Here is a 17,304-nt window from a genome sequence, read left to right on the forward strand (position 1 = left end):
GGAAAACAAAGGGGGGGATGAGACTGGTAACAAAGTATAAAGAACAATATATTAAGAATCAACTTCCTTAGATAAAATCTAAGGACGTCTCTCCCTAGTAAATCTATGTTATCTTTCTTTCTTTATCATTTATACCTGTTGGTCGATCATCTGATTTGCTAAAGTCCAAGTTTCCAACCCATTCTCTACAAATTCATTGTATTGGGCTCATTGGACCAAGACTCCGTATATTTTGGGTTTGGGCTCCAAATTGTGACCCTACAAATTACAATGTAATATATTATGAAACAATAATTTTGTGTGTGTCTTTGTTGACAATTAGTGAATGCTAAATGCTAAATAAATACTTATTTAGAATTTCATAATGAATTTTTTTTTTCTTTTTTTTTTTTTACTTGAACCCCCTAACTCTAAGCTCAGTCCCCACACTAACTCCTCATTTGACTATATTACTAATTCCTCATCTACCACATTATTTCTCATATCTTTACATTAATTTTTCTAACTTTTTATTCATAAAAATATTAGAGTTAATCGTTTAATATTAAAATGCTACAGCTATATATATGGCTTTGAAAAATGTTCGTCAACAGGTTTGAATTGTTTGATACTCACATCTTAATCATGAACTGAGTATCTCTGTAAAAAATAAAAATAAAATAAAAAATAAGAGAATCAAAATTCTAAGTGATGATTCAAAGCCCATTGTTTACGTTTAGCATAAAAAATCAAACAAACAAAATTCTAAGTAATGAGTCAATGTCCATTGTTTACGTTTAGCAAACATAAGACACATCCGTGTGGAAAATGCTTGGAGAAAGTCTAGAGACAAAAAATTTGACACATGTTGTATAGCAGATTATTAGTAGCAAAAAAAAAGTAATATTAACAATAGACCCATATAAAAACTAGTGAAAGTTTGTCAATTCAACAAATGTAAAAAAAGTTATCAAATTTTTTGTATATTTAGCATCAAAGGGCAATAACTAGTGCGCACTCACTATTTTACACTATACACATACACGATTTTGTACTGAACTTGTGACTTGATGTCACAATTTCTAAGTATCAAGATAATAACTAGTGTACACACTATTATAATTAAAAAAAATGTGACTTCAAATCACCAGTGCAGTGCAAAATCGTGCTTGTGTACTTTTATGTGCAATAGTGTGTGTTTGTGAAATAAACATCGTTCTCACTCAAATGCTAGACCCGCAACTAAGGTTTCTTCCATGGTTGGTTACTACAAGCCATGTGGAAAAACTTTAACTCCACTAATTTCTCCTCCAATCCATATGGAAAAAACAACAAAGGTCATTATAATTTATAGACTAGACCAATCTACGGTGACTTCATTCTTGACACTGATAATTGGAAAATTATTTGGTACTTCCAGAATACCATAAATGCGTAGTTCTCCCTCTCACATGAATGGTGAGTTCTACCATGAATTTAATTAGTGGGACCCACCATTCATGTGAGAGGAGGGAGTACGCATTTATGGTACTCTAGGAGTACACAATAATTTCCTCTGATAATTGATAAATATCAATCATGTAGCATGGCTTTTTTTTTTTTTTTTTTCTTCCTATAAATCACTATTCACTTACAACACTAACTATTTGAACTCCATGGCTAATCTTAATTTTGTTGTTGTATTTCTTCTTTTGTCCTTGTTTGGGTCCTCACATTTGGGGTTATTTGTTACATACCCAATTGAGTTTGTTGGTTGCGAATCAAGACCTCTTAATTGATAAATAGACTACTTCGAGAGAGTCTAGATCTCCAAAGTGAATATTCACTCAATAATAATATTTTTCAGCTTTTCTTTATTAATGAACATCAAGCCATATAAATAGATAGTTTTACAAGATAAAACTAACATTTAAATTCAAAAGAAACCTAATCTTTATCTACTATAAGATTTATTCAAATACTAAGCTAATAATCTATCCTATCATTATCTAACAACCCAACTCCTAATAAAATCTTAAATAATAAAATTAAATAAAAACTAGGCATGTAACACTCCTCCTCCCTTAAAATCAGCCCTTGTCTGCTTAGTCTGAAAATTATTTGTCCTCAAGGGCTTAATCTAAAAATATTGTTCCAGATGAGCTCGATCTTCCCAAATTGTTTCTCACATACTTAATCACTTCTTAGGTTTGAAAGAATCTTATGATTGGGCACTTGCAAAGGTGGTAAGCTTTTTGGTGCTACAAAATTATCTTTAACCAGCTTTTTAGTGCTGCAAAACTATCTTTAACTCGATGTAAAAGTTGTTGCATGCTTGAATTGTGTGAAGGTGGGATGATTTGATTTTGTGGAGCTCCCATGGCCTTCTTATCTTCGAGTTTGCATTGCCCGTTACTTTCCTTAGCTTCTCTTCTTCATAGAGAGCCAAATTGCTCTCTTTGGTTGCACTATCTAGCCAAACACAAGGATTTGCATATCATTTGCATTTTCTTGATACTTTCAACTACTAGAGATTGTATCTCTTTCAGTTTGTGCATGCATTCCAATAATTGTTCCAACAATTGTTCCTTCATGCCTGACTCTGATACCAATTGTTACAAACTCAATTGAGTTTGTTGGTTGTTTCAAGGGAACCAAGACCTCCTAATTGATAAATAAACTATTTCGAGGGAGTCTAGACTTCCAAAGTGAATATTGTACTCAACAATTTTCTTTATTAATCAACATCAAGCCATATAAATAGATGGCTTTATAAGATAAAGCTAACATTTAAATTCGAAAGAAATCTAATCTTTATATACTATAAGATTTATTCAAATACTAAGTTAATAATCTATCCTATCATTATCTAACACCCATCTCCTAATAAAAGCTTAAATAATAAAATTAAATAAAAACTAGTCACGTAACATCATTCAAACCCAGCTCATGCAGTGAAGATCACAGTGACAAATATCGAATGCATCTACATTGAAAGAAAAGCACTTCTCAACTTCAAGAAAGGTGTAACCGATCGTTCGAGTAGGCTATACCCTTTTGGTTATTGAACCACTTCACTGTTCCGCTCAGCCTCTCACCCATTTTAGTTTTTAGATCTTTCTTTATCTCAAAAACCTTAATAACAAATGGTTGTCTTTGATTTGTGGTTAAAGATCTAATGAAGTTGAAGGTTTTCTGTTTGATTTGTTTTGGTTGTATTTATGTGTTTGGTTGCCGAAAAAATGAAAGAAAAATATAAAAATTTTAGAGTAATTTTTTTAATTCTTTTTCTTTCTTAAAATAAAAATTAAATGTTGATTGGAATTTTTAGGTAGTAATTAAAAAAAATTTATTATTGTTTTATGAACCACTTAATCTTCAAATCTACTAACTATGAAATTTATTCACTACATAAGTATTTTCCGTTAGTGAGTTGACGGTTTAGACCAAATTAATTGTAAATTGAAATTTGAAAATAAGAGAAACTAAATTGACTATTACCACAATGTAGGGACCAAATTTATTTGTTTTCTTTTTTCTTTTGAAAATAAGAGAAACTAATTGTAAGTTGAAATTTGAAAATAAGATAAACTAAATTGACTATTACCAAAATGTAGGGACCAAATTTATCTTTTTTTATCTTCTTTTTTTTCTTTTGTAATAAAACTACCACTTTATTTCTTTACAAGATAAAGTCTAAAGACTCTAAATTATAGATTTAATCAAACAACAAAGTAGTTTCTTCAAGTGGGTTTCAGTTAGCTCAATTTGTATAGTTTCTAATAGTTGAATAAAATATTTGGCGTTTAATCTCTGCCTATACCAAAACCAATTTATGTCTTGGTATGATGATAATCATCAAGAGCAGACACCACTAAAATTTTTTTAAAAAAAAGTTGCTACAAAGTACAAATCATTTGTGGAGTGAAAGTGGAAGTACGAATCATGTCTAAAAACTTTACTCCCCTAATTTCTCCCTAAAAACTGTATGGAAAAAACTTTCAATGTGCTATTATTTTTTTTTTACCAGACCAATCTACGGTGTAATGATGACTTCATGCTTCACAGTTCACACTGATAAATATTCTGACCAGACCAGTCTATGATGACTTCATGCTTCATAGTTCAAACTTATAGATATTCATCATGCAGCATTGGCTTTTTGCTTCCTATAAATCACTACACATCTTAAGCAGTTTCATTACCAGTTACAACATAAATAGTTATAACTCCATAGATGGCTAATCTTAATCTTAATTTTGTTGAAACTCTCTCAAAATTAAATAATTGTTTCTTCAAAATAAGAAAAAGTTGCTACGAAGTACAAATCATGTGTGGAGTGAAAGTGGAAGTACAAATCATGTGGAAAAACTGACTCCACTAATTTCTCCCTAAATACCATATGGAAAAAACTTTCAATGCACTATTTTTTTTTTTTTTTTTTACTAGACCAATCTACGGTGTAACGATGACTTCCTGCTTCACAGTTCACACTGATAGATATTCTAACCAGACCAATCTATGGTGACTTCATGCTTCACAGTTTTTAGACCCCTTAAAAACACAATTGGATTAACCTAGGTAATAAGCCAAATTGTTACTTAGTCCAAATTAACAAATCTAGGTTATCACAATCAAAACAATCATATCATGCAAAACAGCGAAAAGATAAATAAGACAATGATATGATCACCCAGGAAACCAAACCAGTAAAAACATAGGGAGGATTTAACCTAGCTATTCTCAAGGTAAACCTAAATCCACTATGAAAGAATCAAAGTTGTTTAACAGGACTTAGACCACTAACATCCTATTGCTACCCACCAGTAGAAACTTACTGACACGACCACGTGCAAGCTTTGAGACCACAGACTCCTTCTTTCTTGGATTCTCCAGCAAGTATAAGCACATCCGTTTGTGTTTCTTTAAGTTCTTATGGCAGCAACTGAATGATCATCAAGCTCTTGAAGAAATCCCCTTCTTGATAATCCTAAACTTGTGTAAAGGAAAGCTTCTCACAAATCTCACAAGAGATTTACACAAACAGTAATATGAGCAACACTAAAACGTGGTCAGGGTTTGTCTTGTATACTTGGGGCAAATTACAAAACCCTAAACGTTTTAAAACAAACTAGGGCTGAGTTGGAATTCTGTAGAAAACGCATATGACTTGATTTTCGATTGATCGAGCCTAAACTTCAATCGATTGAACCAGGCCAAGAAGCAATAATAATTTCAACATCAGTTTGTTCCAACTTTACATAAATGAACCAACTTTGAGCAAGTCTAAACACGACTAAATATCTTGTTTTGATCATGGCTTGCCAACAATACACATTAGAGTTCTAAATATATAAAATCCTAAGTCTTTAGAACCTAACAGATGACTTCATGCTTCACAGTTCACATTGATAGATATTCTGACCAGACCAATCTACGATGACTTCATGCTTCACTATTCACACTAATAGATATTCATCATGCAGCATTGGCTTTTTACTTCTTATAAATCACTACACATCTTTAGCAGTTTCATTACCAGTTACAACATAAACTATTATAACTCCATATATGGCTAATCTTTATCTTAATTTTGTTGAAACTCTCTCAAAATTTTTTTTTTTTAAAAAAAAAAAAAAAAAAAATCTTCAAAATAAAAAAGTTGCTACGAAGTATAAATCATGTGTGGAGTGAAAGTGGAAGTACAAATCATGTGGAAAAACTGACTCCACTAATTTCTCCCTGAATACCATATGGAAAAAATTTTCAATGCGCTATTATTATTTTTTACCAGACCAATCTATGGTGACTTCATGCTTCACAATTCACACTAATAGATATTCTGACGAGATCAATTTACGGTGACTTCATGCTTCACAGTTCACACTAATAGATATTCATCATGCAGTATTGGCTTTTTGCTTCCTATAAATCACTACACATCTTTAGCGGTTTCATTACCAGTTACAACATAAACTATTATAACTCCATATATGGCTAATCTTAATCTTAATTGTTGGTGCAAACACAATAATAATGGAAATAACACAATGAGAAACTGAATAGTACTTCTGAATATTATTAATTCAATGAGAAAAATTACACAACACTATTTGGACTGAGGCGCGGCACTCGCTCTCTTTAAGGAGATTCAAGCCCTTGGTTGGCTAAACTTTGTAACCGGTGCAGACCTTCTCTGACTTGTCTCCCCCAGGATACAACAGCCCAACAAATGTTGTATGGCTAGAACAACTTCTGCACAAAGTGTTCAAGCCCAAAGCTCCACCAGAAGAACACCTTTCTTTGGCCCGAAATTTCTCAAGTGTTTAGAAATATTATAGAATTCACTCTCTCACACAATACACTTTGCTTTTAACTATTTTCTTCATTCACTCTTGATATGAAATTAGTCCATAGCATAGCCGTATATATAGTCTTCCAACCCTTCACATAACCTACATGTTATTTATTAATTTAGAAAACTTCTCTTAATTTATTTAATCTAACTTACATACAAGTAACTCTTTCTTTAACAACTCTTTCTTTAACAACTTTTATTATAACTCATCTCTTTATTCATCTTCAGTTATTTTGAGTTTTAACATATTTAATTTAAAATGTACTAACATTCCCCCACTCATTTTAATATTAAATTTGGAAAATGAGAGATTACCGGGCAAAGAGGGATTATTATGCATCATGAAGGTGTGCTCTGCATTGAACCTTCACTTAGTGAAACAACAATCTCTACTCCAGAGTCAGTAGTGGTCTCCGACTTGAACTATGACTGCTTAAGGGAAATAAAGTATTGATGCTCACACATAATGATCCAGGTGTTGACATGAGCTTTTATAGCTAGCACTTTACGGCCGTGTGCTGATCCCAGTTTCATGAGTGTATTTGAGATTAAGTCCAAATCTCATAGGGAGCGGCCCCACCCCCACACTCACATAGGTGAAATTTTGTCAAGGGTGCTCCTGTAATTCTAACACCCCACTCATACGAGCTACAAATTTCATTAAGAGTTTTTTACTCAACCTCTCCACATTACAGGATAAATGCACTTACATCATAGGGATGAACAATTAAAAATTATTTACAGAATAAATAATTAAAAAAAAAATGAATAGTGCATTTCTTACGACCATCGTATGATTCGTTTTTCCCATTGAACCCAATTCTCAGGATCTCTGGTCCTTGGGTTGGGTATCCTCATACATGGCTCATGATTCTATGGACTTTAGTCCCATCCCCCTCGATGTATTCCAGACTCTATCTTTTGCCAAGGCCTTGGTAAATGGATCTGCAAGATTATCATTAGATTTAATATAATCCACAGTTATGATGCCACTACTCAAATAAGATCGCACGGTACTGTGCTTTCTTCTTATAGGTCTGGATTTACCGTTGTAGTAACGGTTTTTAACTCTACCAATTGTGGCAGTGCTATCACAATGAATTAATATAGGTGGAATTGGCTTTTCCCAAAGTGGAATTTCATATAACAAATCTCTAAGCCAATTTGCCTCTTCACTAGCTGAAGCTAATGCTATTAATTCAGCTTCCATTGTTGAATTAGCAATTATTGTTTGCTTTTTAGATTTCCAACAAATAGCACCACTACCTAAGGTAAAAATATAACCAGTGGTAGAGAGAGAATCACCTGACAAAGTATTCCAATCGGCATCACTAAAAGCTTCAATCACAGCAGGGTACTTTTTATAAAATATGCCATAGTTTTTGGTACCAATTAAATATCTCATTACTCGCTCAATAGCTAGCCAATGATCTTTACTAGGCTTGCTAGTAAATCTACTAAGCACTCCTACTGCATATGCAATGTCAGGTCTAGTACAATCAGTAGCATAACGCAAACTACCAATGATACTAGCATAATCCTTTTGATTAAAAATCTCATCATCATTATTCACAGGAAATAAATGAATACTAGAATCAAAAGGAGTAGCTACACTTTTGTGATCATGAAAATTATATTTTCTCAATATTTTCTCAACATAATTTGATTGATCAAGATATATTCCATCACATGTTTTGGTAATTTTCATGCCCAAAATAAAATTAGCCTCACCAAGATCTTTCATATCAAAATGGCTTTTAAGCATATTTTTTGTCTCATTTATAACATGCATATTTGAGCCAAAAATTAACATATCATCCACATAGAGGCTAATAATAACATGTAGATTATTCCATGACTTAGAATAAATACATTTATCACATTCATTTGATTTATAACCATTCTCAATCATGCAGGAATCAAACTTTTCATGCCACTGCTTAGGTGCTTGTTTTAAGCCATATAGGGATTTAGTTAGCTTACATACCTTGCTTTCTTGTCCAGGCTCTACAAAGCCTTCAGGTTGGTCCATATAAATCTCTTCCTCTAGGTTCCCATTTAGAAAAGCAGTTTTTACATCCATTTGATGAATTTTCAAATCAAAAATTGCAGCAATAGCAATTAACAATCTAATAGATGTAATTCTTGTTACCGGAGAAAATGTATCAAAGAAATCAAGATCAGCTTTTTGTTTAAAGCCTTTTGCAACAAGTCTAGCTTTAAACTTATCTATTGATCCATCCGGTTTCAACTTTTTTCTAAGGACCCATTTACAACCTATGGTCTTACAACCCGGTGGAAGATCTACTAATTTCCAAGTTCTATTAGAAATTAGAGATTTCATCTCATCATTTACAGCCTCTTTCCAAAATATAGCATCAGGTGATGTTAAAGCCTCTTTTAAATTTTGGGGATTTTCCTCAATGTTAAAAACATAATAATCAGGACCAAAATCCTTTTCAACTCTAGCTCTTTTACTTCTTCTAGGTTCCATTTCAAAATTTTCTTGATTTTGTAAATGTGATGTAGAAGAACTAGGTTGTGACAAAATATTTTCTTCACCCCCACTATTTTTCAATTTAAAAGGAAATTTTTCTTCATGAAAAATTGCATCTCCAGATTCAAAAATTATTTTGTTTTCAAGATCAAAAAATCTATAGGCTGCACTATTAATCGCATAACCAAGAAAAGCACAGGTAGTAGCTCTTATACCTAATTTAGGTATTTTAGGGTCAGTAAGCCTTACATAAGCAAGACAACCCCATATTCTCAAATATCCCAAATTTGGCTTATGTCCTTTCCACATCTCAAAAGGTGTGGTATGTGACTTTTTATGTGGCACCCTATTCAAAACATGACATGCAGTTAAAATAGCTTCACCCCAAAAATGTAAAGGTGCTCCAGATTCAATTAACATGGCATTTGTTAACTCAATTAAAGTTCTATTTTTTCTTTCAGCCACACCATTAGAAGCAGGTGAATATGGTGCAGTAGTTTCATGGATAATTCCCAAAGACTGAACAAATGAGTTGAATGTACTTGATTCATACTCACGGCCTCTATCACTTCTTATTCTTTTTATTTTTCTACCGAATTGATTTTCAACTTCTTTTAAAAAATCTTGAAATTTTTCAAAAGCATCACTTTTATTTTTCAACAAATAAATAGTTGTATATTTTGAGAAATCATCAATAAAAGTGATAATATATCTATTTCCTCCACGAGTTAGAGTTCCCTCAAATTCACATAAATCGGAGTGAATTAACTCAAGCAATTCGGTATTTCTTACAACACTTTTATGAGGCTTTTTTGTAATCTTAGCTTGACTACAAGTTTCACATTTTTCAAAATCTTTTGACAATCTAGGAATTAATCCTAAACTACTCATGATTCCCACATATCTACTATTTATATGACATAAACGAGCATGCCAAAAATTAATAGAAGAAAGCATATAAACTGAACTGGTGGATGCTTTATTATTCTCAACATTCAATTTAAACATTCCATCACAAGCATAACCCTTGCCCACAAATAATCCCTTTTTAGTGATTACATAATTATCAGATTCTATAATTTGCTTGAAGCCAGCCTTGTTAAGTAAAAAACTTGACATCAAATTCTTCCTCATGGACGGAGTGTAAAGAACATCTTTCAATGTTAGCACACGTCCAGAAGTGAATTTCAATTCAACCTCACCACTCCCAAGAACCTTGGTTTTGCTAGAATCACCAAGCATAACAGTTTTTTCTTCTTCAAAAGGAGTGTACAATTTGAACCAATTTTTGTCATAACAGACGTGCCTATTAGCACCAGAATCTGCCCACCACCCTTCAACATATTGCACCATATTGATGTCTGTAATCATAGCCACTAAAGGCTCTTCGGTTACGTTAACCTGCGAGACAGATTCACGTTTCCGAAATGTGCAAAATCGAGCAATATGCCCACTCTTGCCACAGACAAAACAAGATCTATTAAAATGATCTTGTGAAGGGGGTCCTTGGTTCTTATTGTAATTTTTATTTGGGTTTCCCCTTCCTTGAGGTCTATTATTATTTTTAAAAGCTCTTTTTTTAGGCTTCAATTGAACATTTCTAGGAAAATGATTTTTGGGCATATTATTATTGGCTGAAATAAGGTTTACCTTTGTGGTGGAATTACCATTGCTCTCTTGTGTCATGAGTGCATCTTGTCCTCTAGCCTCCTCCTCCACACGGATGCGTGTGATCAAAGTCTCTAAGGATGTCTCCTTTTGTTTGTGCCGCAAAGTCTTTTGGAACTCCCTCCAAGATTGTGGTAGTTTATCAATTATGCCAGCTACCACCAAATTGTCTCCAATCTTTATGCCTTCGGATCTCAATTCTGCTACAATCATTTGGAAGTCTTGTGCTTGATCCACCACCGATTTTCCATCAACCATTTGGTAACGGAAAAATCTACTAGCAACATACTTCTTTGCACCAGCCTCCTCGGTATCATACTTGCTTTGTAAAGCTTTCCAAATTTTCTTGGCAGAATTGTAAGTTGTATCATAATAATCATAGAAATGATCGGCAAGACAATTCAATAGATAAGAGCGACAATTATATTCATCTTTTGTATACTTATCTATTTTTTCTTGATGGAGAATATATTCTTCCTCACTCATCTCATCGGTAGAAACTTTTGATGGATTCTTGTCAGTGAGAATGTAGGCGACTTTGAGAAGACTCAAGTAGAAGAGGACCTTTCCTTTCCACCTCTTGAAGTGGGCTCCCTTAAAGCGAAAGGGCTTGTTGAGATCTCCAACAGGTTCATTTGGTTTCTCTTGTGTAGGCTCCATGTGTTGAATCTCCTTAAAATTGTTGGTGCAAACACAATAATAATGGAAATAACACAATGAGAAACTGAATAGTACTTCTGAATATTATTAATTCAATGAGAAAAATTACACAACACTATTTGGACTGAGGCGCGGCACTCGCTCTCTTTAAGGAGATTCAAGCCCTTGGTTGGCTAAACTTAGTAACCGGTGCAGACCTTCTCTGACTTGTCTCCCCTAGGATACAACAGCCCAACAAATGTTGTATGGCTAGAACAACTTCTGCACAAAGTGTTCAAGCCCAAAGCTCCACCAGAAGAACACCTTTCTTTGGCCCGAAATTTCTTAAGTATTTAGGAATATTATAGAATTCACTCTCTCACACAATACACTTTGCTTTTAACTATTTTCTTCATTCACTCTTGATATGAGATTAGTCCATAGCATAGCCGTATATATAGTCTTCCAACCCTTCACATAACCTACATGTTATTTATTAATTTAGAAAACTTCTCTTAATTTATTTAATCTAACTTACTAACAAGTAACTCTTTCTTTAACAACTTTTATTATAACTCATCTCTTTATTCATCTTCGGTTATTTTGAGTTTTTAACATATTTAATTTAAAATGTACTAACATTAATTTTATTGTTGTATTTCTTCTTTTTTCCTTGTTTGGATCCTCACCTTTGGGGATATTCAAACCCAGTTCATGCAGTGAAGATCAGAGTCGGGCTAAAATCAAATGCATCTACATTGAAAGAGAAGCACTTCTCAGCTTGAAGAAAGGTGTAACTGAAAATTCAGGTAGGCTTTCTTCTCGGGTTGGTGAAGATTGCTGCCAATGGAGAGGCGTGGAGTGCAACAACCAATCAGGTCGTGTTACCAAGCTCAATCTAAGTTGTAAAAAGGAAGTCAATTCGTGCTCATTTGGAGAGATAAGTTCTTCTTTGATTCACTTGAAATATTTAAATTACTTGGATCTAAGCTGGAATAATATTGATCAAGTCCAAATTCCTAAAGTTTTTGGTATGCTAGAGAACTTGATGTATCTCTCTCTCTCTTATGCATCCTTTCCAGAGGAAATTCTTCCTCATCTTGGAAATTTGTCGGGCCTGATGCATCTTGACCTTCATAGCAACAGCTTCAACGTGGAAGCCGATAATTTGGATTGGCTGCCAAGTCTCTCTTCTTTGAAGTACCTAGATATGGGGGGACGAAATCTCACAGGAGCAAATTGGCTGCATGCAGTTAATATGCTTCCTTCCCTTCATGAGTTACATTTATCTGAGTGTGAGCTTGATCACCGCCTACTACCTTCTCTTCCATTTGTCAATTTCACATCTCTTTTTGTACTCGATTTATCAAACAACCAATTTAACTCTTCCATACCTCAGTGGCTGTTTAATCTTACGAGCCTCACAATTCTTGATCTCAGCTTTAATTCTTTACAAGGTACCATTCCATACAATTTTGTGAACCTAAGAAATCTTGAGCACCTTGATTTGAGTGAAAATCCATACATCACGGGTAATTTGCCAAGCTTTTTAGGAAATCTTTGTAAATTGAAGACTTTATCTCTTAAATCGACCAATATTGGTGGCAATATTGGTGGATTTTTAGGTCATTTCTCAACTTGCCTGAACAGTAGCCTTGAGTTCGTAGATTTGAGTCTTAATGAGCTGTTAGGAAACATTCCTGATTCATTGGGGAGACTTGAGAGATTGAAATATCTCAATCTCTATTACAACCATTTTGGGAGTTCAATTCCACCTTCTATTGGCAACTTGTCATCCTTGCAGCAGTTGGACCTCTCTTTTAATGAGATGAATGGAACCATTCCTGAAAGTTTTGGCCAACTCTCAAAACTTGTCATCTTGGATCTCAGTGTGAATTCTTGGAAAGGTGTCATCACAGAAACCCAATTGACAAATCTATCAAGACTAGAAGATTTTATACTAACAACTTATACCAACCACTCTCTAGTTTTCAATGTGACTTATAACTGGGTTCCTCCTTTTAGGCTCAAAACTCTGGAACTAGAAAGCTGTCTCGTTGGCCCCAAATTTCCTGTATGGCTTCAAGTTCAAAATGAGCTCGTGTATGTCAACCTTAAAAATGTTAGAATCGCAGACACTATACCTGATGAATGGTTCTCTAGGATATCTTCTCAACTCACTGACTTGGATCTATCCAACAATCAAATCACAGGGATGTTGCCACACCAATTAGTATATCCAAATTTAAATATTATTGATCTAAGTGATAATTGCTTCAAGGGTCCTATCCCACTTTGGTTTACTAATGCGACCCAACTATATTTAAAAAGCAATTTTTTTTCAGGCCCTATCCCATCAGATATTGGTGATCTAATGCCATGCTTGCAAATTTTAGATCTGTCGGAGAACCATCTCAATGGTAAAATTCCATCATCCATACAAAAAATGGTCTATCTTAAAATACTTTACCTCAAGAGCAATCGACTTTCCAGGGAGCTTCCTAATCATTGGAGTGAGTTAAAAAGTTTGCAGGTTATGGATATTTCATATAACCACCTGCATGGAAAAATTCCGAGATCAATGGGTTTCTTGAGTTCCCTTTCTATATTAGTGCTGAGAAACAACCATCTTTACGGAGAAATTCCTTCTACTTTACAAAAATGTTCTCTTTTGAGCATTGATCTTGGTGGGAATCGTTTTTCAGGGAACCTTCCATCATGGATAGGACCAAATATCTTAATTCTACGTTTACGGTCCAATCTATTCAGTGGAATCATCCCTCGAGAATGGTGCAGTCTTTCATTCCTTCACATCCTAGATATTGCACAAAACAATCTTTTTGGAGGCATTCCATACTACTTAAATAATTTGGCTACTTTGGTTTACAGCAACAACACTGATCTATACAACTCTTTGGATCCAGACTTGATATATATTGAAAAAGCAATCATAGTGACAAAAGGAGGAGAGTTGCAATATGATACTACTCTCAAATATGATAACACCATTGATCTTTCAGGGAACAATTTGACAGGAATAATTCCTGATGAAATAACAAGTCTCAAGGGATTAGGTACGTTAAACTTGTCAATGAATCATCTAACTGGAAAGATTCCTGATAGTATTGGGAACTTGCGGTGGCTAGAAACGCTAGATCTCTCAAACAACAATATTTCTGGACCTATTCCTGAAAGCTTGTCTTCTTTGACCTCCTTGGCACATTTGAACTTGTCTTTCAACAACTTGGCTGGAAGAATCCCGTCTGGCAATCAGCTCCAAACACTAAATGATGCATCCATCTATGAGGGCAACCCTTCGTTGTGTGGCACTCCTCTTCTAACCAAGTGCCATGGAGATGAAACATCTGATGAGCCAAATTTTAGTCGTGGCAATTCTGAAGACAAGCATGGTGGAGATGATTTTGAAAGGCTATGGTTCTATGTTTGCGTTGGATTTGGGTTTGTTGTAGGCTTCTGGAGTGTTTGTGGCACCTTGCTGGTGAAGAAGTCATGGAGGCATTGGTATTTTCGTTTTTGTGATGATATCAAAGATAGGATAGCACTAATAATTGCTTTGAAAGTGGTTCGTTGGAAAAGGAAATTGGGGCTTGAAAAAAATTGAAGTTTGAAGATGGAAATTTCAGCCTTTTGGGTCTTCATTTGAGGTATGTAAGATTTTTGTTATCTGTCGTTCTGTTTCGGTTTTTGTTATAAATGTTTTTTTTATTTAATGTAATTTCTGTCTGTTTTGATGATATCCCTATGCTCTTTTTCTTTTTAGTTTTCGTGTTTTAAAGCACTGATGATTTAGATATATGGGTTTTGTCTTATTTGAAGTTTATATGGGCATTTAGGATCGATGTAGAATATTATTTTGAATCTTTGATTGTGTTTTGAGTTATTCTCTGTTTGGGTTCTGGAATCTTTTCATTGTGTAGCTAATATGTTTGCTAATTTATATTGTCAACTTCTATTTCAGATTTTTTTTTTCTTTTCCAAATTCTTTTGGGTAATTTTTCTTTTTCTATATCTTGTTTTACAATTATTTAGATTGTGGTTTATATGTCTGGCGGTGTGATTTTGGGGTGTCAAAAAGTATGAATTTGTGCCTATTTGGTTCATATACCCTTAAAATCTTTCAAGAAATTTTCTGTGTGTAATAAAGCTCAACCAAATGACTTGTCCTAAAACGAGTCTTGGTGTTAATCATGGTTGAAGCAGTCGGCTTGCGTTTCCTATGCCCAGCCCTGAGTTTGAGTTCACCATTTTCTTTTCCACCATTTGAGTCACTAGGTCCAATGCCCTAGCCTGAAAATACACCTCCATGTTGCACTTATCCACAGTACCATCACCATTTTACAATCTCCCACCAATTCTTCCAGTCCTAAGCCCACCTCCAAGCCCAACTGGCACGATCCCCGGTCCACCAACTACAAATCCCCCGGAAATTTTTCCAAGCCCACCTACAGTGTACCATTTCCAACTACGTATGTGCCAAGCCCACCTTATTTTGAGTCCAGGCCACGAGGCTATGTTCCAAGCCCAACAACAGATATACCAGCCCCCACTATTTTTGTTCCAAGCCCACCATTGTTGGAGCCACCTGTGGTGTATTCTTAAAATGTTTTTTTCATTCTTGTCCTTTAACTTTAATATGTTTTCAATTTAGTCATTTTGTCTAATTTTGTTTCAATCTTGTCATTAGTTTTAGTATATCCCACTTTCTAAACAACATTGTCGACATAACGGTGCAGATTAAACGGATGTGGACAAAATGACTACATTAGAAACGAATGAAAGTTAAAAGGACCTAAATTAATAGTGTAAAAGAACTAAATTTAAAATATTTCAAATTTAAATAGTGTAATTTGTAAATAGGGCAAAGCATGTACATTCTGTTTTCATACAATGTGTATGTATGTATTTGCTACTGTAATTTACTAATCCTACTTCTTTTTTTGGTTGGGTGTGTCCACAGTTCATGATGGGTGCCACTTTGAGTACTATTAGCTTGAAGATGCGAGACCCACTCTTGAAAACTAGAAGACAGATTTGGCCCTCTTTTTTCTCAGTCTCTCTCCCATATATATTTTGAATAATCAATATATATTATAGACATACAGTGAATTCAACATGAATTTTGTAAGTAATATTTGTAGATTTTGATAGGTGGGTCCCTCATGAGTTTAGGGTTTTAAGATTTTTGGTTTTAGATTCTTGTTTTGAAATTTTTCTTTTTGTACGTGGGATCTACCTTTAATCTCTTTGCATGAGATGTATAAACTATAAACTTTTAGTTGAAAGAAAAAATCATATTGATGAAAATGAAAGAGCAAAAGTCATATCATGTCAATGTTCATGTCGTGCTCTATATCCTTCTTAGAGTTGTAGCCCCCAACAAATTCCATCGTCATTTTTTAAATTAGATATTTTGATTATTATGTATTTTAGAAACTTAAACAAAAAAAAAAAAAAAATTCTCTTCAAAATTGTCATATTTCTCTGACTAGTGTCATATCATGTCAATGTTCATGTCGTGCTCTATATCCTTCTTAGAGTTGTAGCCCCAACAAATTCCATCGAAAATCATCATAGACACAGAAAAGTAAAGAAAAGTTGTGCACAAACAGAGACAGAGTGAGCTTTGGGAGGTGGTGCTTCCTTGTCTAATACATGCACAATTGCCTACATTTTGCTTTCCTTTTGCTTTTGGTATTAAAAAATGAGCCTGAACTTAATAAAGATGGGATGTAAAATTTATTATTATTTTGTTTTTATTATTGACTTAAAGTTTCCTCTTATATTATTGCTAGTAGTTAACCCATGCATTGTTAAATAAAAAATAAAATAAAAAATATTTTGCTATTATAACTTGGCTATAAAAAAATGCTATGGTGATGATTTCACACAATACTTGATTGTAATTAAATCTACTATTCATCACCAATATAATCTATGTTATCATGCACATTTGTTTGTGTAGGGTCGATCTTTGGGGCCCAGGCCCAACAAGTAAGTAATTCTGGCCCAAAGAACCCTGGACAATGAATTTGTAGAGAGCGGGTTACAGAACTAGGGCTGGACGAAGTGAACGTTAATTAATTGTATGCCATACAGCAGTTTGAACGTAAGAATATCTCCTTAATGTCCACAGGATACTCAGTCCGAGGAGACGTATGGGTGC

The 17,304-nt window shown here is 34.1% G+C and overlaps 1 protein-coding gene across 1 annotated transcript; it reads left to right on the forward strand.

The window, feature by feature from the left end:
• Positions 1 to 12,240: 12,240 nt before the first annotated feature.
• LOC115986192 (receptor-like protein EIX2) lies at positions 12,241 to 14,742 on the forward strand. Its single transcript, XM_031109046.1, has one exon. It carries the CDS (start codon positions 12,241 to 12,243, stop codon positions 14,740 to 14,742), a length of 2,502 nt encoding a protein of 833 aa, XP_030964906.1.
• The last annotated feature ends 2,562 nt before the right edge of the window (positions 14,743 to 17,304 follow it).

This window comes from Quercus lobata, chromosome 4 (assembly GCF_001633185.2).
Source record: "Quercus lobata isolate SW786 chromosome 4, ValleyOak3.0 Primary Assembly, whole genome shotgun sequence".
NCBI lineage: Eukaryota > Viridiplantae > Streptophyta > Magnoliopsida > Fagales > Fagaceae > Quercus > Quercus lobata.